Source organism: Pristis pectinata, chromosome 17 (assembly GCF_009764475.1).
Source record: "Pristis pectinata isolate sPriPec2 chromosome 17, sPriPec2.1.pri, whole genome shotgun sequence".
Classification (NCBI taxonomy): Eukaryota; Metazoa; Chordata; class Chondrichthyes; order Rhinopristiformes; family Pristidae; genus Pristis; species Pristis pectinata.
The window spans coordinates 42,049,463-42,075,561 of record NC_067421.1 but is presented as its reverse complement, the minus strand read 5'-3'; the positions used below and the strand labels follow the sequence as shown (position 1 = coordinate 42,075,561).

The 26,099-nt window shown below is 46.3% G+C and overlaps 1 protein-coding gene across 1 annotated transcript in view; it reads left to right on the top strand.

The window, feature by feature from the left end:
* The window catches only part of noc4l (nucleolar complex associated 4 homolog), a 40,745-nt gene that overhangs the window by 1,074 nt on the left and 13,572 nt on the right, over window positions 1–26,099 (top strand). The window contains exons 2-8 of the mRNA XM_052032024.1: window positions 3,439–3,559; window positions 9,682–9,788; window positions 12,195–12,302; window positions 18,242–18,391; window positions 18,481–18,583; window positions 22,022–22,056; window positions 24,835–24,885. Coding sequence (XP_051887984.1) covers window positions 3,439–3,559; window positions 9,682–9,788; window positions 12,195–12,302; window positions 18,242–18,391; window positions 18,481–18,583; window positions 22,022–22,056; window positions 24,835–24,885 — 675 coding nt within the window. The remainder of the gene's footprint in view (window positions 1–3,438; window positions 3,560–9,681; window positions 9,789–12,194; window positions 12,303–18,241; window positions 18,392–18,480; window positions 18,584–22,021; window positions 22,057–24,834; window positions 24,886–26,099) is intronic.

Below are 26,099 nucleotides of genomic sequence, written 5' to 3'. Positions count from 1 at the left end.
TCGCCCTTGTGGGGGGGGGCGGTACTGAGGGGGAGGGTCACACTTCAAGCGTCAAGTGGAGACCATTGGATTCTCTCAGTTGGATGTAGAGAATCCCCTGGCCACCATTTCCAAGGTGTGGGGCAGTTACCCCGGTGTTCCAGGGCACCTCACCCCTCACCTCATCACCACACACCCAATGCTGGTCTTCTCTGTGGTGTTCTCCCTCCCGTGGTTAGGCAGAGTTGAGGATGATTTCCACTCTGGGTCCGAGGAGCGAGAGCTGCCTGTGTGTGAATTCTTTAGCTGTAGGGTGGCTGTTGCTCACCAGCTGCTCTGAAGACTGGAGTCAACCATAGGGAGCAGGCTCTGCCCTGTGGAGCGTGCAGGTTTGTGCACACCCTCTTGTACAGACCCTACCTGCTTACAGTCACGCCAGCTCTGGGAGCAGATGGTATCCCTGCTGAACCTCTAGAACTCGGGAGAGGGAACAAATTCCCCGCCCTGTCTCTCATGTTGGAGGAAGTACCGGGGACCTGGGCGATGTCGTGATCATGACTGCCTTCCAGAAAGGAGATGCATTCAACTGGCACCCCCAGAGGGTTCTCCTTGCCTACCAAAGGGCCAGTCATCACCTCCTAAGGGCTGAAGAGCTGCTCCCCGAATCGTGTTGTTATGGTTTCTATCTGTCCAGAGGTAGAATGAAGTCACGTTTATTGTCATGTGCACAAGTACAGTGAGGTAACAGGTACAATGGAAAACTTGCAGCAGCATCACAGACATGTAGGTACAGACAACACACAGAACATAAATTGTACAGTAGAAAGAGAAAGTGTGCAAAAGCAAGACAGTGCCAAAAATACAGAGATACAATTGAAAACAAGTCCATGGATGTGATGATCACAACATTCTTGGCCTTTCTCACTTCTCTAAAGTCTTTGGCTCCGTCAGTTGTGAGGAACTGTGGAGATTCTCCTTGAGTTTGGCTGTGTGCAGAAATTAATCTTCATCATTTATTTGAAAAACACGATGATGCTGGAGGAACTCAGCAGGCCAGGCAGCATCTGTTTTCTCCGTGGATGCTGCCTGGCCTGCTGAGTTCCTCCAGCATCATCGTGTTTTTCATCTAGATTCCAGCATCTGCAGTCCTTTGTTTCTCTACATCATTTATTTGTTTTGTGGTGGTGTGCAAGCTGGGATGTTAACCCACGGGTCTGCAATGGGCTCATTCTCGGTGCACACTGGTGTCCAGCAAGGCAGCACCATTGCTGAATGCTTTCCTCGGTCTTTCTCGCTGTGGTGCTGCACTTCAGCTCTGAGCTCCCAGCTGGAGTGGACCTCTCTCACGGGCAAATGAGAAACTGTCCCACCTGCAGCCCCTCCCCTCCAGAGAACCAATGTTGTCTCATCTTCAGTCATTGAGCTGTCATATGCAGCCAACCCTCGTTTGTACCAACATTTGTAGACTGAGCTCATTATCGACTTCTGAGGGTGAACCTTGCACGAGGAAGGTCCAGGACAAGGCCCTGGATATCTTCGGAGCCATCTCAGTGAAGATGGACGTCGATGAGGAAATGCACCAGTGCATTCACAAAGGCTTTGGCTCTCTGAGGAAATGGGTGTTTGAAGATCGGGACTTCAAACTCTGCAAAAGCCCCTGGTCTGTTGATCTGCAGTGATCCCTGCCCTCTTGCACGAGGACTACCTACATTGGCCCCTCTAGGCTCACTGACTGCGAATCCAGATCCACGGGCAGGATCAACATTGGCATCCTCTCCCAGAATAGATCCCGAAGTGCCTACACTAACCTGTCACAATTGGAGATTAGTGGTAGGCCAAGGAAAAGATTCATGGATGGAAAAGATCCGTGGCTGCTCAGGCTCGAAGGTCCATTCTCTTCCCCACTCCACTCCTCATCTTATCCTGTCCCAGTCCCTGTCTCTGTCTTTTGGTCTCTTTCTACACCACTTACCAGCTGCACACACCCCCACTGTCCCTTGCAGCCTAAGTGCTACCTGTTCACAATCTGCTGGGATGAGGGTACCCCCAGCGGGGGTTCTCCCTGTGACAGTAACTGGCAGTAAATGACATCACAACTAATGTAAAACCACAAAGCCATGACCCAGGATCCTGTTATCTATTTTGGGGATCATGGTGCTCTGAGATCTCATTGTAGTTGTTTCATCATTATTGTTACTGCTGGATTTTAAATACTTTATTATTTTGACTGTTTAAAATCTAATTGTAATGAGTCTTCTCAATAAGTCAAGAGACTAAGTCAAAAGAAGAAGGCATATGACACGCTTGCCCTCGTCAGTTGGGGCATTGAGTACAAGAGTTGGGAAGTAATGTTGCAACTGTACGAGACGCTGGTGAGACCACATGGAGTATTGTGTGCAGTTCTGGTTGCCCAGCTGTAGGAAGGATGTGATAAGCTAGAGACGGTGCAGGAAAGATTCACAGGGATGCTGTCAGGACTGGAGGGCTTGAGTTATGAGGAGAGTCTGGATAGGTTGGGACTGTTTTCCCTGGAGCAGAGGAGCTTGCAAAAGTTTATAAGATCATGAGGGATGTCTGCCAGAGGAAGTGGTAGAGACAGGTTTAATGTTTAAAGGACACTTGGACAGGTACATAGATAGGAAAGGTTTAGAGGGATGCAGGCAAATGGGACTAGCTCAGATAGGCACCTTGGCCGGTATAGGTCCCGTTTCCATGCTGAGGCATTTAAAATAATTACATACGTCTAGCAATGTCACGTTTGCTTCTAGTGAATGTACGTTAACAGCAATAGAAATGAAACCAGTTAACCCTTATTGTCAGAATTGTTCAAGGAAGAAATTCTAGTGAGGACTTCACTGATATGAAGTTTGGGCATGCAGCCTTAATTCAAGTAAGGGAGCTGCTAGCAGAATAAACCAACTCTCTGATGGATGCATTTGTCCTGATCCTTTTCACAAGACTAATCAAAAGGAAAAATGTTTACCTCCTGCCTTAGCCAACATCCTTCCCCTGAAATCAGGTCAACTGTCGTTGGGTGTGCTGTAGGGTTGCTCTTGGTGCCTGTGCTGGAGGACTGCCGCACAGCTGGAAGTGCCTTGTGTTCTACCTGGTGGAGGTACAGGATGCTCGGGCACTGTGTCCCAGTTCCCCTGCATTCTGGACAAGTTGTATTATAATAATATCATTGTTGGAGTGCAACATTTTATAGATAATACATTGCTTTTGAGAGCTCCTGAGGTTCAGTGATATATAAATGCAAGTTCTTTTTGAGAGTTTTGTACCTGTGTATTGGAAGTTGAATTCTCTTTGGCAAAGAACAGCTTTCTAATCTATTGAAGTCCTTTTGGAGCAATAAGTACAAACTATTACTTGACATCACTCAAACTTAACAACATGAAGACAGAGTGAGGACAATTGTGGGTTGACATTAATGATAAGTTTATGTGTTCTTTCCATTAGGCTGATCAAGAGGCTGATATTCTTGAAGCTATCAGGACCTGTAACACGTTATTTTGCACCTTGCTGCAGCGAGGAGATCTTTTTGTCGGGCAGTTGCCTGGGGAAGACAAGGCGATGGCAGGTAAGGGCCCACACCTGGGCAGAGATGTTAGGATTCTTTCTCCTGTCAACCGGATCAGCAGGGTATTTGTGGCTACACAGACAGTGGAGACTAGCTACTGCTCACCACTGTGAAGTAGAGACAGAAACAGGCCAGCTAGTTTGGGAGGAGACCCCTTGGAGTGATACAGCATGGAAATGGGCCCTCAGCCCAACTCATCCATGCTGCCCACCAAGCCAGTCCCGTTTGTTCATGTTTGGCCCATATCCCTCTAAACCTTTCCTATCCATGTACTTATCCAAATGTCTTTTAAATGTTGTTATTGTACCTGCCTCAACCACTTCCTCTGGCAGCATGATCCACAAACACAGCCCCCTTCATGTGAAGAAGTTGCCCCTGGGGTCCCTCCTAAATCTTCCACTTCTCACCTTAAACCCATGCCCTCAAGTTTTTAGTTCCCCTTCCCTGGGAAAAAGACTGTGTGTTCTCCTTATATGTACCCTTCATGACATTATACACCTCTATAAGATCACCCTCAATCATTCCAAGGAATAAAGTCCTAGCCTGTCCAACCTCTCCCTATAACTCAGTTCCTCAAGTCCTGGCAACATCCTTCTAAATCTCTTCTGCATTCTTTCCAGTTTAGTAACATTTTTTCTATAACAAGGTGACCAAAACTGTACACAGTGCTCCAAGTGCGGTCTCACCAACGACTTGTACAACTGCAATATAATGTCCCAACTTCTGTACTCAGTGCCCTGACTGTTTAAGGCCAGTGTGCCAAAAGCCGGCTTCATCTCCCTTTCTACCTGTGATGCCGCTTTTAGCTTGGAATTTAGAATCTGCTTATTGATGTCCGTACTGAAGGCAGGGAACTTGAAGGCAGGGTTTTAAAGTTGGCAGGAGGCAAGAATCGGGAAGCTCATCGTGATCTGGTAGGGTTACAGGGCTGGAAGATAGGGCAATGTGGACAAAGGGAATTGAAAACCTGGATGAGAATTTTAAATAAAAACCAAGTGCTGGAAATACTCAGCAGGTCAGGCAGCATCTGTGGAGAGAGACGTGGAGTTAACGTTTTGGGTCAATGACCATTTATCAGAAAGTTTGGGTTTTGGATCAAGACCCTCATCTGAGTCTCAACCCAAAACGTGGACTGTCCATTTTTCTCCACGGATGCTGCCTGACCCGCTGAGTTCCTCCAGTACATTTTCTGTTGCTCCAGATTCCAGTGTCTGCTGTGGCTCCATTGGAATGTTTGCTTCTCGTGTCATTGAGCTGAAGTGTTGACGTTATTCTTAGATAAGATATATTTATTGGTCACGTGTACATCGAAACACAGTGAAATGCGTCTTTTGTGTAGAGTGTTCTGGGGGCAGCCCGCAAGTGTCGTCACGCTTCTGACGCCAACATAGCACGCCCACAACTTCCTAACCCGTACGTCTTTGGAATGTGGGAGCAAACCGGAGCACCCAGAGGAAACCCACGCAGACACGGGGAGAACGTACAAACTCCTTACAGACAGCGGCGGGAGTTGAAACCGGGTTGCTGGTGCTGTAATAGCGTTACACTAACCGCTATGCTACCGTGCCACCCTTCTTTGCTTTGTAGATGCTGCCTGGCATGTTGAATATTTACAGCGTTTGGTGTCTTTATTTTAGATTTCTAACATTTACAGTTTACTTTGGTTTTCATTGAGAGTTTTAAAACTGGGGCATTGCTGGACGGGGAGTCGGTGTGGACTGAAGTGTGAGAGGTGACTGGTGAAAAGGACTTGGTGTTTACTCGGACATCACAGCAGAGTTTTGGATAAGCTTGAGTTTAGAGAATGGAATGGGGGAGGTCTATGTGAACTGTGGGCCTCCACGTTCAAGCACAAGCCTTTATATCTGATGTGTCATATGCTGCTGGGCTGAAACTCGATACCCACATTTGCTAATCAGACCATTGACCTGAAATGGCCTTTTTTTTCTGACACTGGATGCAGACTGGGCGACTGCTTTGCCGAGCACCTTTGCTCCGTCCGCCGTTGCTGTCTGGATCTCCTGGTGGCCAGCCATTTTAATTCTCCCCATTCCTGCACTGACTTGTCTGTCCTCCTCCACTGCCAAGATGCAGCCCAGAGGAACAGCACCTCGTGTTCCTCCTGGGTAGTCTACAACCCGGCAGCATGAACATTGAATTCTCCAGCATCTGGTAAACTGCTTCCACCCCCCCGCCCCGAAATACCCAGTCCCCATCACTGTCACTTGTCCCCTCCTCCACTCGCTCCATCCTTGAGTCGGGGATAATACAGCAGGGATACAGGCCCCTCTGCCCAACTGGTCCATTCCAACCACAGCATCCTCCCTGCCAGTCCCAGTTGCCTGTGTTTGGACCATAACCCTCCAAGCCCCTGCCCTCCATGTACCTATCCAAATGCCTCTCAAATGTTGCAATTGTACCCGCCTCGACCACTTCCCCTGGCAGCTCGTTCCAGGTACTCACCACCCTCTGCGTAAAGAAGTTACCTCTCGGGTCTCTTTTAAATCTCTCCCCTCTTGTATCTGTGCCCTCTAGTTTTGGACTCCCCAACCCTGGGGAAAAGACTATGATCATCCACCTTATCCACACCCCTCATGATTTTATAAACTTCTATGAGGTCACCCCTCATTCTCCTACGGTCCAAGGAATAAAGATCCAGTGTGGCCAACCTCTCCCTATAACTCAGGCCCTCTAGTCCAGGCAGCATCCTTGCAAATCTCTTCTGCACCCTTTCCAGCTTGACGATGTCTTACCTATAACAGGGTGACCAAAACTGTACACAGTACTTCAAGTGTGGCCTCACCAACGACTTGCATAACTGCAACATTATGTCCCTACTCCTAAACTCGATGTCATGACTGATGAAGGCCAGTGTGCCAAATGCCTTTCCACCACCCTGTCTACTTGCGTGGCCGCTTTCAGTGAACTGTGTGCTTGTACTCCCAGGTCCCTCTTTTCCACCCCCCCCCCCCCCCCCCCCCCCCCCCCCCCCACTTTTATTCCAGGCTCCACCTTCCTCTCCTATCAGATTCCATCTTCTCCAGCCCTTCGTCACTTCCACCATCAGATATAGGAGCAGAATTAGGCCATTCTGCCCATCGAGTCTGCTCCATCATTCGATCGTGGCTGATTTTGTTCTTAACCCCATTCTCTTGCCTTCTCCCCATAACCCCCTTACCTATTGATCTCTGCCTTAAATACACCCAATGACTTGGCCTCCACAGCCGTCTGTGGCAACAAATTCCACCGATTCACCACCCACTGGCTGAAGAAATTCCTCCTCATCTCAGTTTTAAAGAGACATTCATTTATTCTGAGGCTGTGCCCTCGGTACCTAGACTCTCCTACCAATGGAAACATCCTCTCCAAGTCAACTCTATCCAGGCCTTTCAGTATCCGGTAGGTTTCAATGAGATGACCACCCCACTGCTCCTCCCCCCCCCCCCCCCCCCCCCCCCCCCCCCATTCTTTTGATGTCCATCCCCAGAGATATCAAACACTTCTCATATGTTAAGCCTTTCATTCCTGAGATCATTCCTGTGAACCTCCTCTGGACCCTCTCCAGTGCCAGCACATCCCTCCTTGGATACAGGGACCAAAATCACTCACAATATTCCACCTCCTGGTGTTGTTCCCACTGTCCCCTCCTCTGTCTGCCTATCACCCCCCCCACCCCCCCCCCCCCACCCTTCACCTGGATCCACCTATCACCTGCCAGCTCTTGCTCCACCCCTTCTCCCCACCTTTTTATACTGGCTCTCTCCCCTCTACCCTTCAGTCCTGGTGAAGGGTATCGACCTGGAACGTCCACTGTCCATTTCCCTCCACAGATGCTGCCTGACCTGCTGAGTTCCTCCAGCATCTTGTGTGTTCTGGATTCCAGCATCTGCAGTCTCTTGTGTCTCCGACCTGAAACGTTAACTTTGTTCCTCACTCTCTACAGACGCTGCTTGACCTGCTGGCTACTTCCATCATTCTCTCCTTTTATTTCAGATTTCTGCGATCTGCTTTATTTTGCTTATGTATTTTCATTAATTGCAAGGCATGCAAGTCTTCTTGTGACCACAGCTGGGGAGTGTGTCCATCCACCCATGGAACACCAAGTAGCTGTGTAATTGCCTTTGTCAAGAACATGCATATGTTGCATTGAAGGAGCTACATTGACCAAAGCAACTCCATGTAATTAGAGATGTAGGGTTGAGAGAACATTTACAGGAGACACTGCCTCAAGAAGGCGGCATCCATCATAAAGGAATCTTCACCATCCGGGTCATGCCCTCTTCTCGCAGCTTCCATTGAGCAGGAGGTACACAAGCTTGAAGTCCCACACCATCAGGTTCAGGAACAGTGGTATTGGTGTTGGTTTATTATCCTCACTTGTACCGAGGTACAGTGAAAAGCTTGTCTTACAAACAGATCGTACAGGTCAATTCATTACACAGTGCAGTTACATTGAGTTAGTACAGAGTGCATTAATGTAGTACAGGTAAAAACAATAACAGTACAGAGTAAAGTGTCACAGCTACAGAGAAAGTGCAGTGCAATAAGGTGTGAGGTCACAACAACGTAGATTGTGAGGTCATAGTCCATCTCATTGCGTAAGGGAACCGTTCAATAGTCTTATCACAGTGGGGTAGAAGCTGTCCTTAAGTCTGGCAGTATGTGCCTTCAGGCTGCTGTATCTTCTACCCGATGGAAGAGGAGAGAAGAGAGAATGTCCCGGGTGGGTGGGGTCTTTGATTATGCTGGCTGCTTCACCAAGACAGCGAGAGGTAAAGACAGAGTCCAAGGAGGGGAGGCTAGTGTCTGTAATCGCTGGGCTGTGCAGTTGCCGTACCAAGCCGTGGCAGTTGCCGTACCAAGCCGTGGTACATCCAGATAGGATGCTTTCTATGGTGCATCTGTAAAAGTTGTTGAGAGTCAAAGGGGACAAACCAAATTTCTTTATCCTCCTGAGGAAGTAGAGGTGCTGGTGAGCTTTCTTGGCCGTGGCTTCTACGTGATTTGACCAGGACAGGCTGTCAGTGATGTTTACTCCCAGGAACATGAAGCTCTCAACCCTCTCAACCTCAGCACCATTGATGTAGACGGGTGCATGTACACCACCCCCTTTCCTGAAGTCAATGACCAGCTCTTTTGTTGACATTGAGAGAAAGGTTGTTGTCATGACACCATTCCACTAAGCTCTCCATTGCCTTCCTGTACTCCGACTCATCGCTGTTTCAGATACGGCCTACAACGGTGGTATCATCTGCAAGCTTGTAGATGGAGTTAGAGCAGAATCTGGTCGCACAGTCGTGAGTGTATAGGGAGTAGAGTAGAGGGCTGAGGATGCAGCCTTGTGGGGCAGCAGCGTTGAGAATAATCATGGCAGAGGTGTTGCTGCCTATCCTCACAACACAGTGACTTTCCTACAACCATCAGGTTCTTGAACCGACCTGCACAACCCTAACCCTGCCTCAGTAACGGAACACTACGGACCACCTCTTGCACTGCCGTGGACTTGAAGGTCTTCAATTGTGTCTTTGTTTTCTTTTGCACTAAGGTTTTGTTTTTTTTTACACAGCTTTTTTTCCACTGTATGGTATAACTGATGCATAATTTAAATTCTGGGTGTTGCTGCTGCAAACATGTTTTTTATTGTACCTGTACCCCACTGTACTTGTGCACGTGACCATGAACTTGACTTGACTTGAGCATCGCATTGTTGGAGGAGGAATGCTGCAGTAGTGTTGGATTAAGGGTTGGTGGGACAGTAGGAGATGGTGCTGGGGGGATGGATGTGTTGTATTTATACAGGGTGTTAAAACGACTGTCTGTCTTCATCTCACTGATAAAAGATCCCACGTTGCTACTTCTAAGAAGTGCAGCTGTGTTTCTGCAGTGTTCTGGGCCAACATTTATCTCTCAGTTAACTTCATTAAAGCAGATTGTCAGGTCGTTGACACGCTGCTTTGTTTGAGGTTGCAGTGCACAAATTGGCTATGACATCTACTTAGAAAATACCTTTCAGATGTATTTCATTGGGTGTGAAGTCCTGAAACTGTAAAATAATTATTTTTGGATTGCTAAGGAAGATTGAAGAAATCTACAGAAGTAACTATTTGTTCTTCTGATTTCAGCTGACTACGATGCAGAGACAAAGTACAAGATCTGGATGAGGCATCGGTATCGCGCTTGTGTCCGACAGCTCTTTCATCTAATGGACCTTGAATCTGAAGGAGTGCAGGTGAGATGCTAGGGGCGGGTTGTTTCCTGCTGTGCTTGGTGTTGGCAAGTCCTTTCAAAAGCCACTGCACTGCTCTTATAACTTGATAAGCAATGTGATCTTGCATTCCCCGTCATCCCCCGCCTAACCAGCTGTTTCCCTGCAGTGTAAAAAAAGTTGCTAGAACATCTTGGAGACACAAGAGACTGCAGATGCTGGAATCTGGAGCTACAGACAATCTGCTGGAGGAACTCAGTGGGTTGAACAGCATTTGGTGGGGAAGGGGAAGGAATTGTAGATGTTTCAGGTCGAAACCTGAGTCCTGATTCAGGGATTCGACCCGAAACGTCGACAATTCCTATTCCCCACGGATGCTGCTTAACCCACTGAGTTCCTCCAGCAGATTATTTGTTGCTGGAAAATCTCAGCAGGTCATGCAGCATCTGTGGAGGCAGAGGGGTGGTTGACGTTTCAGGTTGAAGCCCTGCATCAGGACAGTCCACAGATGCAGCCTGATCCCTGACTGCTTCCCAGCAGTTTGTCTTTTGCTTCAGATTCCAGCATCTGCAGTCTCTTGTGCCTCCCTGTCCTTGACCTCTGCTGGGTCTGGGTCTGGTATTTGTTTAGAACTTTACATGGGCGGAGCAGGGGGAGTGTGACCAGAGGCTCTGGATATACAGACAGTGGAAATGCAGGGCAAGGGCAGACTGACTGCAGGGCAAGTATACTCCTAGGTGGTGAGAGTTACTGGTTAATCCCACATGTGATGACTCCTTGGGGAGTATTGAATATCAATAGTGCTTGACGTGAACTGATACATTCAGAGGATGTAACTGTGCTCAAGGGAATATTTGATGTGACTACCACAGATATATTTAGCAGGAAGCTTTTTTTTAAAAGGAAAAAAAAAGCAGATGGGGAGAGGACTGTGAAGGTGGAGACTGGTTATACCCCTCCAGCAGCAGGAACACAAAGCCTACCAGTGCTGGTAAGGGAGGTGGGAATAGGAACCATTAGGGGAGAGTTGCAGGGCAGATAGACGAGGGAGGGGCAGGAGCCGGTATGTAAAGTGTGTGAGTAGTGGGTGGATGGAACCAGGAGAGGGAGGGGAATGAACATGGGTGATGGGGGGCTGGAGGGGGGTATAGGAGAGGGGACAAAAATGGGAGGATTAGTGGTGGCTTGGGGATCAGGAGAGGGAGGGGGGTGGGGGGAAACCACAGGAAGTGGGTTTACCTGAAGTTGGAAAATTTAATGTTCATACCGTGGACTATCCAGGTGGAATATGAAGTGTTGTTCCTCTACTTTGTGCTGGGCCTCACCCTGCCAGTGGAGAAGGCCAAGGACAGACAGGTCGGGTGGGAATGGGAAGGGGAGTTGAGGTGGCGTGCAACCGGGAGTTCAGGTGGCCGTGGCAGACAGAGCACAGGTGCTCGGCAAAGCTGTTGCTGTGTATCTTTGACGTAACTGGTCCAGGAGTTGATTCCCTTCTCTACCCCCACCCCTAGAGCTGGTGCAAGAGTAAGCTTTTTCTCCATAGATCAGGTAACCAAATGTGGGTGGGCAGGATCGGCATTCACAAATAGAACAGTACAGCACAGGAACTGGCCCTTCAGCCCACCACGTCTGTGCCGAACACTGTGACAAATTAAACTAAATCTCTTCTGCCTGCACATGGTCCATATTCCTCCGTTCCCTGCATATTCATGTGTTTATCTAACATGGTCCATATTCCTCCGTTCCCTGCATATTCATGTGTTTATCTAACAGCCTCTTAAATACCACTATTGTATCTGCTTCCACCACTCCCCCTGGCAGCCCGTTCCAGGCACCCACCGCTCTGTACTTTCTAAAAACTTGCCCCACACATCTCCTTTAAATTTCACCCCCCCCTCACCTTAGATGCATGTCCTCTAGTATTTGACATTTCTACCCTGGGAGAAAGACTGACTGTCTACCCTTTCTGTGCCTCTCATCATTTTATAAACTTATATAAGTTCTCCCCTCAGCCTCCTATGCTCCAGAGAAAACAATACAATATATTTGTGCAAATTAATGCATTTGCTTAAAGTTTCAACTCTGGCCAGCTTTCCTTTAATTCTTGGTGTGTTGGTGTAGAGTGAAATGTTACCAAATACACTTGCATCTGAAAGATCTAGCCTGCCAATGTGTCGTATTGTGTAGCACTTTCCCACAGAGATGAGTTCCTGCTCCTTTTGGATTTGAGGACGTGTGTGAGCCTGGTAGGTCAGCTGTCTGAGAGTGCTCCACAACTTTCACCGAAGACTGCCTTTGTTAGTAGTCAAGAGGGGATTTGTGTCCCCTAACTCCACAATGATTAGGAATGACTTCAGGTTGACTACTTGGGCTCTGTTCTGTCTTTGTGTTTGCATTTTGCTGGGACTTGAGTTCTGCATTCCCTTTCAGGAACTGGCACTGCGTACGCTGATGAAGTTTGTTCAGACGGAAGGAATGAGGCCTCTTGTCCAACGTGAGCATGAAGATTCTTCTGTCTTCCCCGTACAGTTGCTGACGGTGAGTGCTGGCCTTGCCCTATGGGGTATGAATATTGATGGGTGGAGATGGCCATCGGGGGTACTTTAGTTTGTTTTAAAACATGTAGGGAGGGGGGGGCTGGAATGGGCCATTCAGCCCTTCATGCCTGTGCTGCATTCTATATGATGGTGGCCCAATACCATATATTTTTAGGGGAGATGGGCATTGCTGGGAAAGCCAGCATTTATTGCCCATCTCTAATTGCCCTTGACTAAGTGGCTTGCAAGGTCATGTCAGAGGGCATGTCAAGAGTGGCCAAATTGGTGGGTCTGGAGTCAGATATAGACTGCTCAGGCTGAGAATGGCAGGTTTCCTTCTCCACAGAATATGATTGAACTGTCTGTTTTTACGACAATCTGATACCTTTGTTACTGAACTGGTATTTTATAATTCTAGACTACTAACTGAATTGAAATTCCACATCATCTTTGATGGAATTAGAACACTGATGCCTTGGTAAAAGGGCACAGGAGGTAAGCATGTGTACAGTGAAGGGCAGGAGTCCAGCCCATCAGCCTGTCCTCCGTGGACACCTAGATACATCATCTATATAGAACAGTGCAGCACTGGACAGGTCATTCGGCCCACGATGCTGTGCCGCTCTTGATGCCAATTTATACTAAATGTCCCCCTCCTGTGTATCATCCATATCCCTCCATTCCCTTCATATTCATGTGTCTGTCTAAAAGCCTCTTAAACTCCACCAAACTGCCTGCTTCCACTATTACCCTGGTAAACAATTCCAGGCCACCTACTGCTCTCTGCATGAAAAAAAACTTGCCCCTCGCGTCACCTTTAAACTCCCCCTCCCCTTAAAAGTGTGTCCTCTGATGTTTGACATTTCTACCCCGGGGAAAAGATTCTTCCCCTCACCTCCTGATACTGCCTACCTCCCCTCTATCTTTCAGTCCAGATGAAGGGTCTCGACACAAAATGTTGTCTGTCCGTTTCCCTCCACAGATGCTGCCTGACCTACTGAGTTCCTCCAGCAGTTTGTTGCTCCACATTCCAGCATCTGCAGTCACCAGTGTCTGCACCCAACCTTGTCCAGTTGTTTTATCCAACGTCAGTCCCACGATTGCCTCTATCCACTGTGAGAAATGTTTCTGCCGTCATCCCATTCATCTGCCACCCTCGAGCTTGCTCACCTCCCCATTACTCGTCCTCTAGCAACAGCTTGATTTTGTGGTCTTCAGTTCCTCTGTACCTGGGTATATTTGTAACATTCTCCAGCCTTGCAAACTTCCAAGAGTTCTGCACTAATTCTGGCTCCTTGATCAACCCCAGTTTTTAATCCTTCCAACACGGGCAGTTGTGTCCTTGATTGCCATGTCCCTTAGATCTGAAATTCCTTCTCTACACTTCTTCACCTTTCTCTCCTCTTGTAACATACTAGCTTAAACCAATCTGTCTGACCAAGCTTATGGCTCACCTTCCCTTTTGTGGCTCAGGTTCAAATTTTCTTCAATAGCGTTTCTCTGAAGCACCGTGGGATATTGTTACCTTAACGTTGCTTTATAAGTGGAAATTGTTGAGAGTGCTGTTATTTTTGGGGATTCTTCAGGTGTGTGTCAAAATTCACAGCAAACCCTGGGAGTGCGTCAGTTTTTACAGGAGGTCACGATGTTGATACTTACAGGAGGCACCAGGGAGCGTGAGTATTTACAGGAGGGTTTCACAGAGTGCATGAGGATTACTGGGCATGTGCCACTGTTTGCAGGGGTCCCTGGGAGTTTTTGGTTTTTACTGGGGAGATCTCAACGGAGCGTGTTGGTATTTGAGGCACCCATACAGTACAGTAGATGTGACAGGGTCTCAGGAGTGTCAGTACTTTCTAAGAAATTGATCGCCCCATTTTTTTTTACAAAAAAATTTCCATCTGTTGCAGAGTGCAGCTGTGGGTGGAACCTAAACCCAAAAATTCAGTTTTCTATTACTGACATAGAACATAGAACATTACAGCACAGTACAGGACCTTCAGACCACAATGTTGTGCCGCCCTTTTAACCCACTCTAAGATCAATCTAACCCTTCCCTCCCACATACCCCTCCATTTTTCTATCATCCATGTGTCTACCTAAGAGTCTCTTAAATGTTTCTAATGAATATGCCCCTACCAGCACCCCGGCAGCGCATTCCACCTCTCTCTGTCTGTAAACAAAAACACTTACCTCTGATATCCTCCCCTGTACTTTCCTCCAGTCACCTTAAAATTATGCCCCCTTGTGTTAGCCATTTCTGCCCTGGGAAAAAGTCTCTGGCTGTCTACTCAGTCTGTGCCTCTTATCATCTTGTACACCTCTATCAGGTCACCTCTCATCCTCCACTCCAAAAAGAAAAGCCCTAGCTTGCTCAGTCTATCCTCATAAGACATGCTCGCCAATCCAGGTAGCATCTTGGTAAATCTCTGCACCCTCCCTAAATCTTCCACATCCTTCCTATAGTGAGGTGACCAGAACTGAACACAGTACTCCAAGTGTGGTCTAACCAGGGGTTTATAGAGTAGCAACATTACCTCGTGACTCTTAAACTCAATCCCCCGACTAATGAAGGTCAACACACCATACACCTTCTTAACAACCCTATCAACTTGTACGTCAACTTTGAGGGATCTATGGACTTGGACCCCAAGATCCCTCTGTTCTTCCACACTGCTAAGAATCCTGCCATTGACCCTGGATTTGGTCTTCAAATTTGACCTTCCAAAGTGAATCACTTCACATTTTGCTGGGTTGAACTCCATCTGCCACTCAGCCCAGCTTTGCATCCTGTCAATGTCCTGTTATAACCCACGACAACCTTCTACACTATCCACAACACCACCAACCTTTGTGTCATCTGCAAACTTACCCACCCTTCCACTTCCTCATCCAAGTCATTCATAAAAATCACAGAGCAGGGGTCTCAGAAGAGATTCCTGCGGAACACACTAGTCATCGACCTCCAGGCAGAATATGCTCCGTCTACAACCATCCTCTGCCTTCTATGGGCAAGTCAATTCCGAATCCACACACCCAAATTTCTCTGGATCCCATGCCTTCCAGCCTTCTGAATGAGCCTATCATGGGGAACCTTGTCAAACGCCTTAAAGTCCATATACACCACATCCACTGCTCTACCTTCATCAATGTGTTTTATCACATCCTCAATTCAATCATGCTTGTGAGGCATGACCTGCCCCTCTTAAATCCATACTGACTATCCCTAATCAAGCTATGCTTCTCCAAATGCTCATAAATCCTGTCCCTAAGAATCTTTTCCAATAATTTGCCCCACTGAAGTAAGACTCACTGGTCTGTAATTCCCAGGGTTATCCCTACTTCCTTTCTCGAACAAAAGAATAACATTTGCCACCCTCCAATAATCTGGTACTACTACTGTGGCCAGTGAGGACACAAAAGGCTCAGAAATCTCTTCCCTCACTTCCTGTAGTATTCTGGGCTATATCCCATCTGACCCTGGGGACTTATCTATCCTAATGTTTTTCAAAAGGTCCAACACATCATTCTCCTTAGCATCGACATGTTCTAGCTTATCAGCCTGTTTTACGCTGTCCTCACAAACATCGTCTCTCTCACTGGTGAATACTGAAGCAAAGTATTCATTAAGGACCTCCCGTACCTCCTTCAACTCCAGGCACGTGTTTCCTCCTCCATCCTTAATCAGTCCTACCTTCACTCTAGTCATCCCCTCGTTCTTCACATACGAGTAGAACACATTGGGGTTGTCCTTAATCCTACTCGTCAAGGCCTTCTCATGCCCCCTTCTAGCTATTCTGTCCATTCTTAAGCTCCTTCCTGGCTACCTTGTAATTCTCTAGAGCACTGTCAGATTGTCGCTTCTTGAACTTTAAGTAAGCTTTTCTTCCTCTTCACTAGATATTCCACATCTCTTGTCAACCATGGTTCTTTCACCCTACCATCCTTTTCCTGCCTCAATGGGACAAACCTATCTGGAACCCCCTGCAAGTGATCTCTAAACAACCTGCACCTTTCCATTGTGCATTTCCCTGGGTACATCTTCTCCCAATTTACACTCCAAATTCCTGCCTAATAGCATCATAATTCCCCCTCCCCAAATTAAATACTTTCCCATACCGTCTGCTCCCATCCCTCCCCAAGGCGAGTTTTGGTCAGTGTCTCCAAAGTGCTCGCCCACTGAGAGATCTGACACTTGACCAGGTTCATTGCCTAGTACCAGATTCAGAATGGCCTCTCCTCTAGTCAGCCTGTCTACATGTTGTGTCAGGAACCCTTCCTGGGCATACCTAACAAATTCCGCCCCATCCTAACCTTTTGTACTAAGAAGGTGCCAATCAATATTTGGGAAGTTGAAATCACCCATGACAACAACCCTGTTATTTTTGCACCTCTCCAAAATCTGCCTCCCATTCTTTTCCTCAGTGTCTCTGTTGCTATTGGTGGGGGGGGGGGGGGGGGGGGGGGTGGGGGAGAATCTATAGAATACTCTCAACAGAGTGATAGCTCCTCCCTGACTCACTAGATGATCCCTCTTTCCTTTCTGCAGCTGTGATACTATGTTGTGAAATTTGTTGTTTTGTGGCAGCAGTACAGTGCAAGACATAAAGACTTAAAAATTACTATAACTTACTAAAATAAGTAGTGCAAAAGAGGAATATTGAGGTAGTGTTCATGGACCATTCAGAAATCTGATGGTGGAGGGGAAGAAGCTGTTCCTGAATCGTTGAGTGTGGGTCTTCAGGCTCCTGTACCTCCGCCCCGATGGTAGTAACGAGAAGAGATGGCGATGCCCCAGATGGTGAGGGTCCTTAATGATGGATGCCGCCTTCTTGAGGCACTGCTTCTTGAAGATGTCCTCGATGGTGGGGAGGTTGTGCCCGTGATGGAGCTGGCTGAGTCTACAACCCTCTGCAGCCTCTTTCGATCCTGCACATTGGAACCTCTGTACCAGACAGTGATGCAACCAGTCAGAATGCTCTCCACCGTACATCTGTAGAAATTTGCAAGAGTCTTTGGTGATGCATGGAATCTCCTCAAACTCCTAATGAAGTAAAGCCACTGGCATGCCTTCTTTGTAATTGCATCAATGTGTTGGGCCTGAGCTGTTGCCGCCCAGGAACTTGGTGTTTGTTGTCGAGATGTGTGTGAGATGGCTTTGGTGGTTGGGGTGGAGGCAGGCAGGTATAAACATTGGGTTGGGTTTGCTTTTTTCTGCAAGAGACCTGACCTAAATTTAAGAGTGGGGAGCGGTTGAGGTTAGAGAAGCGATGAATTGTGTTCCCTGTTGGGAACCGTCCTTGTTCACATATGTTAGTCAAACTGTGTACACTGAGGATTTACGACACTGCACATCAATCTTTCCAGGTGGTGAATTTTGAGACACCAGTCCTCGTTTTCAAAGCCAACCAATCCTCCCCTCTACCTGTTTCAGTAGCCTCCTCCAGGCCTAACACCTCTCTCTGCACGCCTCTTGCTCTGGACTCCTGTGTGCCCTGATTTCCATTGCTTCACCAGAGGTGGCTGTGTCTTCCAGTCCCTGGGCCCTAAGCTCCAGAATTTCCTCCCTAAACTTCTGTTTCTCCTGAAGAGGCCCTACCTCTGATTTACAGTCTTTGATCATCTGCAATGTTATCATCTTATATGACTTTGTCTGGAATTTAGTTTATTAAGGCTCCTATGAAATACCTTGTGCATATTGCTGCATTAAAGATGCTACACAAATGCAAGTTGTTGCAAATAATAGGAATGATATTACCTTTGGCAGTAAATGATATTTGTCCCCCATTTCTCCCCACCCTTTGTGAAGTGACCTGGGATATCTTACAATGTAGCAGGCACTATATAAATGAAAGGTCTATTGGGCACAGGTAGCTTAAGATTCAATTGTCTCAAACTTCAAATTTTATCTGCAACTTTTATGACTCTCTTGCCTTCCAGTCACTTGTGAAACACTTGCTTCATGTGGAAAGAGATGCCTCATCCCTGATCTCCTGTTATCAGGGGTATTTGAAGTATGCTGATGTTCGTTACTACACCATGGCCTCCACTGCTGATAACATATCAAAAGTTATTCATAGGGCTAAGGGGGTAAGTTTTTACACCTAGTACCTTGCTCCGTTCCAGTCTACTCACTTCAACCATTACAACTTGATCATTTTGCTGTCCTCCTTGTGTAGGCTGTACTCCCTGTTTACCAACAAAATGTGTTTAGCCTTTTGTCCTCGATCCACATGCCAACTGAAGAGAAGGACCTCAAGGATTTCCTGGTGAAGCAAAAAAGTGAGTATATTACAAAGGGCGAGTTACAAAGACTGTTGGAGTAAGGAAGGTGATAATGGGAATCATTACATTTCACCTATTTGATCCCATTATTACCTTCCTAACTTATCAGATTCCAGCACTGGAGACACAGACTGTAGATGCTGGAATCTGGAGCAACAATCTGCTGGAAGAACTCAGCGGGTTGAGCAGCATCTGTGGGGGAAGAGGAATTGTCAATGTTTCAGGCCAAAACCCCGCATTAGGACTGAAGCAGGTTCCAGCACTGGTAGCCTTTGTGTTCCTGCTTATCACCCTCCAGCAGCTTTCTCCACTCCCCTCCTGGATACATTTTTCGTTTGCTTTCATCTATCATCTACCTGTCTCCCAACTCCATCCCTCCCCTACCTGGCTCAATCTACCAGTCCTCGTTCAACACCCACACCCCCCGCCCCCTCAGTCCCTGCTTCTCAGAATCAGGTTTATTATCACTGACGTATGTTGTGAAATGTGTTGTTTTGCGGCAGCAGTACAGTGCAAGACATAAAGACATTAAAAATTACTATAAGTTGCAAAAACAGTGGAAAAGGGGAATAACGAGGTTGTGTTCATGTGATCCTGCACATTGGAGCCTCCATACCAGGCGGTGATGCAACCAGTCAGAATGCTCTCCACCGTACAGCTGTAGAAATTTGCAAGAGTCTTTGGTGACTCAAACTCCTAACGACCCACAGGGTTCCTCTGGCAGATTGTTTGTTGCTCCAGATTCCAGCATCTGCAGTCTCTTTTGTCTCAGCTTTTTTGTTTATGTTCAGTTCTATTGCTTCCACAGTCTTACGATATTCTGTATAAATACATTTGTGTAGAGGTTTTTTCTCTGGATTTGCTTATGATGTCCTTGGTTCCTCTACTGCAGGAAGAGTAACCTGCTAAGCTGTCTTGTTAAGTAATTCTTTATAATACCTTTCACAACCCCAAGGTGTCCCAGATTGGTCTGAAGTCGGTGAGGGATTGGAATTGGTTTATTATTGTCACGTGTGCTGAGATACAGTGAAATCTGTAGTTTTGCAAGCCATACAAAACATAAGTACATTGAGGTAGTACAATGGCAAAGCAGTAACAGAATGTAGAATATAAGAAAAAATGCAGTGCAGGTAGATAACGAGGTGCAAGGGCCATGACGAGGTAGATTGTGAGGGCAAGAGTTCATCTTTAATGTACAAGAGATCCATTCAGTAGTCTTCTAACAGTGAGATAGCATTTGCCCTTGAGCCTGGTGTTGCATGTTTTCAACCTTTTGTATCTTCTGCCAGATGGAAGGGGGAGAAAAGAGAATGTCTGGGATGGGTGAGATCTTTGATTATGCTGGCTACTTTTCTGAGGCAGCGAAGTGTAGACAGAGTCCATGGAGGGAAGGCTGGTTTTCATGATGGACTAAGCTGTGTCCACAACTCTCTGCAGTTTCTTGCGGTCTTGGTCAGAGCAGTTGCTGTACCAAGCTGTGATACATCCCGATAGGATGCTTTCTATGGTGCATCTATTAAAAATTGGTGAGGGTCAATGGGGACATGCTGAATTTTCTTAGCCTTTTGAGGAAGTAGAGGCACTGGTGAGCTTTCTTGGCCATAGGGTCCACGTGATTGGACCAGGACAGGTCATGTTTAAAGCAAGGAACTTGAAGCTCTCAACTGTTTGTTGAGATGTGGTCTGTCAAAATGTGGTTGCTGGCACTATGTAGATAAACAAAGTCTAAATTTGACCATCCCATAATCTGTATAAATTTAGTATGTTGTTAACCACTCACCTGGCCGAGTTAGCGGAGGTTTTGCTCAACTTGTAGTGTGCAGCAAGGTTTCAATAGCATCTTCAAACAAGGCGGCAGCAGGCGCATGGAAGCCCTATCCCCTGCAGGTTCTCCTCCCAGTCAGGCTCCATCCTGACTGAAATATATTCCTGGTCCTTCAACTTCTCTGAGTCCACAATCTGGAACCCTGTCCCTAATAACACTATCAGCATGGACTGCAGCAGTCCAGAGAGGCAGCTTGGCACTACCGCTATTGGCAATTAGGGATGAGCATTGAATGCTGGCCTTATCAGTGACACCCAGATATTGTGAGAAAATTAACATTATCTCCCCCATCAATAACTTTCTGCATTTTACCTGCAGAAGAATTGTCTCTAACTCTTTTGTTTCTGTGGACTTTCCTGGAGAGTTAGGTCTGCTCTCAATTCTTGGATCTGTTCAAACCTAGTTAAATCACTTCCATACTACTGTAGGTACCACAGGTGACAAAGGAGGTTTACACAAAGGGCCTAAAGCTGCCCCAATCCCCTCAGCTTTTCTCTCTACCCTTTCTGCTCATTAAATTTAGGGGCTGCTCTTCAATCTCCAGCAATTTGCTGTATTTCAGCTCTTTGCTGTGACTGAGTTTGTTTGTGTCTGCAAATTGTGACTGCATTCACTAGCAAAATGTTGGACAACTATCTTTGAGCATTTGCATTCCCAAAGCAAGGCATCACCAGATCCCAGTGTATGACCAGTGCTGGACTTTGAGCAAACTCAACCTTCCAGCACTGTGGGTCATTTCCATGTACCCTATGTCATTTTAGCAGGGAAAGGTTCTTGGAGTGCTGTGATTCTGTGGGAAGCATTCTTGTCTGAATCAAAGGTTTGAACTTCACACCAGGGACCAGAGCAGAGCAATGAGTGAAGTACCAACAAAGTGCTGCAGTGTTTTTGGGTGCTGTCTTTCTGGTAAGATGTTAAACCACCTCAGATGGTGCCAGAGGAGCTAGGAATTTCTACCCAGTGTCTTGGCCAATGTTGATCCCTTAACCAACAGCACTGAAACAGATTATTTGGTTAGTTATCGCTGTGTCGGAAGCATGGGTGTCACAATTCTCACGTGAAAGCAGTGATTACACCCTAACAAGAAAATGGCCCTGGGACATCCTGAGATTAGAAAGAGTTCTATGTAAATGCAAACACCTTCCTCTGTATGGATGTTTACGTTGTAGAGGAAATTAACTAAGAGTTGCTTCAGGCGGAACCAGGTGAAGGCAAGGAGCAGAAGAATGTGTTCAGAATAATTTAGGGTGGATGCAAAGTTGTACTTTTTCCAAAGCACAGTCAATTTGGGCAGGCTGTCTGCAGGAAAAAGAGTCGCGTTCAGGGATCTGCTGTGTGGTAGGGGTGGGCCACAGAACTGTAGCTTTGGCTTTTTGTTTGATGGGAGATTGGGTGGGTAAAAATGGGCTGAATGGTCTTTCCTCTCTATGCTTGGGGGTGCTGGAGCATGAACAGGATGAATTATAGTAGGTGACAGGGAGGTTGTATCGGTTAAAATATCTGGTGTTTATTTCTCTGAAATGACAGGCATCAAAATGTTGTGTTGTAAATGCTTGGTGTGTAAGTTCTAATGAAAAGACATGTAAAAATTGAATTCTTTCTGTTTGCAGGGAAGCATGAGGGATACAAAGCATCAAAGCTCGAGGTATCGTTTGAAAATTACACAAAACCTTTACTCTTCCTTTGTGGGAATTCCAGGACACAATTCTCATTCCTAGGCAGGGAGAAACTGCACTACCATTAAACTCTGAGCTAAAGTGTAGTGGGAAGGACACCATACTATAATCCCTGGGTTAATGTTTAATGGGAGAGCTCCCCACCATAATCCTAGGGTTGTAATTCCTGGATTAGTGTTTCATGGTTAAGAGTCCCCTTGTATTCACCCAGAGTTTAATGGTTTGAGGACCCCGGAGCAAAGTGACATGCAGAGGGCACACTACCAGGAGGCCTAGATTTCAGAGTTTAAAATTTATTGGGGAACAGACCTGGGTTAAAGTTTAATGGGGTCAGTGCCCCACCATAACCCTAGGACTGAAGGTGAGCATTCTACCATGAAGATAGAATTAATGTCTAATGGGGAGAATAATCCATGGGGAGAGAGCATCACGCTATAATCCCTGGGTTAAAGTTTAATGGGATCAACAATTTGCCATAATCCCTAGGTTAGAGAATCATGGGCGCCCTTCCCTAATCCCTGTTGTAATATTTAAAGAGTGAACACCTGAAAATCACTGGGTTGAAGTATAATGGATAGAGCTCACAGCCATAAACCCTGGGTTAATATGTAAAGGGGGAAACACTCTCTCATAATCTCTGGGTTCAAGTGGTTTGGAGCTCTCTACCTTAATCAGTAGTTCTGGTTTAATGTGGACGGCGCCCTACTGTAATGATGGCAGCACTGTACTATAAACCCTAGGTTAAAGTTTAATAGGAAGAGATCCCTACCATCATCTCTGGATTAATGTGTTGGGGATAGTGCCCAACCATAATCCCTGGATTAATGTGTCATGGGTTTAGTGCCCTACTATAATCTCTGGGTAAAATGTTAATGGTGCGGGCAACTGAAAATACATGGGTGAAGTTTATTGGGGAGAGCACCCTTCTCTAATCCCTGAATTAAAATTATGGGGAAAACACCCTTTCATACACGCTGGGGACGTGGAGAGAGCAGCCTGCCACAATTCCTGGATTAAAGCTCCATGTCGACAGTACCCCTTCATGAAGCCTGGATTGGTTCAGTGTGAGTACTTGACCATAAATCCTGAGTTAATGTTTAATGGGTGAGCATTTAAAACTTCAACCCTTGGGATTATGGTAATGAGGAGGGCACCTGACCATCATTGGTGGGTTAACGTATGATGAAGACAGTGCCCTACCATAACCCTGGGTTAGTGTTTAATGAGAGCAGCATTTTGCCTTATCCCTGGGTTTTGAGGAGAGAGCATCCTGCTTTAATCAGGCTCGGGTTTAATGCGGAGGGAACCTTACAGCATCATTGCTGATTTAAAGTATAATGCTGAGAGCAGCCTACTATAAACCCAGGGGTACACTTCTATGGGGCAGCATCTTGGGTTCAGTGCACATGAGAAGGCAGCACTAATTGTGCCACTTGGTTCTTGAGGCAGAATTATAATGTTGCTGGGCTGCAGGTTTTGCCTTTGGTTTTAGAATAAATTGAAGTTCCCTTGCTGCATTACATTTTGCAATAACTGTCTCGTCCATGGAGACACGAGACAGCACATGCTGGAATCTGGAGCAACGCATAATCTGCTGGAAGAACTGTTGGTTGAGCAGCATCTGTGGGAGGAAAGGAATTGTCGACATTTCGGGTCAGAACCGGTCGTGATGCAGGGTCCCAACCCGAAATGTCAACATTTCCTTTCCTCCCACAGATGCTGCTCAACCTGCTGAGTTTTTCCAGCAGATTGTCCATGGTTGCATTGACACCATAATGAAGGAGTCTGATGACATTGAGCATTCAAAACTCTTCTATTCATTATTTCCAAAATTTCTTTCAAGCCCTGTTATTATGGAACCCTCTTTTAATTGGACAGTTTATCCTTGCACTACTCGGGTGGCCACTGTTGTATCTTCTGTCTCAGGAGCTCCTGAGAATAGGAAAGAAAACTTGGTGTTTTCATTCCCAAGTTCCATGCTGAACTCCCCAAGAATTATATATGAGCTTGGCTGCTGCTGATGTTACATGGAGTGAAGCAGATGCACATTGCTGTTCTTGTCTGATCCCATTCGTAAGAGCAAGAGTAGGCCATTCAGCTCTTTGAGTTTGCTCCACCATTCAATATGATCGTGGCTGATCATTTATCTCAGTATTATGTTCCCACTCCCTCATAACCCTCGATTCCTTTTGCATCTGGAAATTGAGCTCCTTATTAAGCGTATTTGGCAACTTGACCTCAAGTCGAGTTTATTGTCATGTGCACAAGTACGGTGAGGTACAGGTACAATGAAAAACTTTCAGCAGCATCACAGGCACCTAGGTACAGACAATACACAGAATATAAATTATACATACGAGAAGAGGGAGGGAAAAATACTCTTTTGTACAAATGTCTTGTTTTTGCACAATCAGAGGCAAGTCCATAGTAGTGTAAGGGTGGTTCATAGTGTTCTGTTGCTGAGGTAGGGTTAGGGTTGTGCAGGTTGGTTCAAGAACCTGATGGTTGTAGGCTTTCTGCGATAGAATCCCACAGGTACACCTCTAAAGAAATATCTGCTTAGCTCAGTCCTAAACCTCTTGCCTTGAACCAGAGACTACGACTCCTGTTCTATGTGTCCCAGTGGGAAATGTCCTCCTGCATCCAGTGTTCTGGCCCTGTTAGCATTTTGCTGCTTTCAGTTAGCAAGCGTCTATCTTCTGTGCATTGCTTTCCACGTTCTCAACTATCCACGTTCTCATCAACAGGAACACAAAAAAAAATTCGAGCAAGTGTGGCTGGTGTTCCTTAAGTATAAGGTAAGTTTGTTCTATGTGTACTGAATTTTTTACACCTTGCAGTGGCTTTTTGCTTGCCTCATTAGCTATAGGTGTAATCTAGTTGAGGTTTTATTTTAACGATGTTTGCTAGTCTTTACTTGCATGAGTGTAGCAATCAATTTTGCTTCTTGGGTTAACACACTACTGTCTAAGGTGTTACAAACTTGTTTTGTTAATAATACTACATTGGTTATAACACTTGAAATCTGCTGTGTTAATGCTCTGTGTGAGACTCCATTCACCCTTTCCCTCTGCCAGCATCTATTCCTTTCCCCCTCCTGTGTTTATCTAGTTTCCCTTTAAACAGTCTCCAGTATTTGCATCGTCCACCAAGATTTGATGCAGGCTCAGTGTACTATCTTGATGAGCAAGGCTGGGTGGGGTGAGGTGTATGGGCAGGGTTACTGGGCTAGGGTATTTTCTGCTTTGCTTTCAGAATAATCTGCCCCTGGTACGTGACTGTTAATCTTCAACCATCGACCCCTGGATTTCACTTTGTTTAAAAACTAATTTGTTTCTGTTGAAAAGCGGTTGAATGTTTACTTTGAAGCATTAGCATGTGTTAATTAAACTGACAAACAGGATGTCTCTTCGTCACGTACGACAACCAAAGAGAAAACCATTTGGGTACACGCTAGAGGAATAGAATAGAAAAGCAGAATGGATTTTGTGCAAGTTTGTGTACACAAACATTTAAAATACAGCTTAGACTTCACTTAGAATACTGTGTGTGTTTCTAGTTTCTGTATGACAAAAGGGAGCTGGAAGATGTGCAAAAAGCAACTGCAAAGATGCTATCAGAATGTGCCCACCAGAAGAGATTGAACAGACAGGGAACCTGTCGTCTTACTATAAGGTTACTCTGAGGGTCTTTGAAATTCAGAAAGCTTGATACACCTATAGTTCTATAGTTTCCACTATAGAAGGAACAAAGCTAAAGGACTTAATATAGTGCCCAAAGACATTAGATATGGAATAGTGAACCTTCCTCACCCCAGGGTGGGACGGGGGAATGTGGAACTGAGGAACAGCAGGGAGGGGTCTCAAAGGAAGCTAGGTAAACACAGGAGGGAGAGGAGAAAGTAGGTTTGGAGAGGGTTCACGGGGAATAGAAACATTGGCATGGAAAGTGCCGTGTATGCCTGGTATATTGGATGTCGAGCTGCATACTATCACAGGGTTCTTGGGGACTT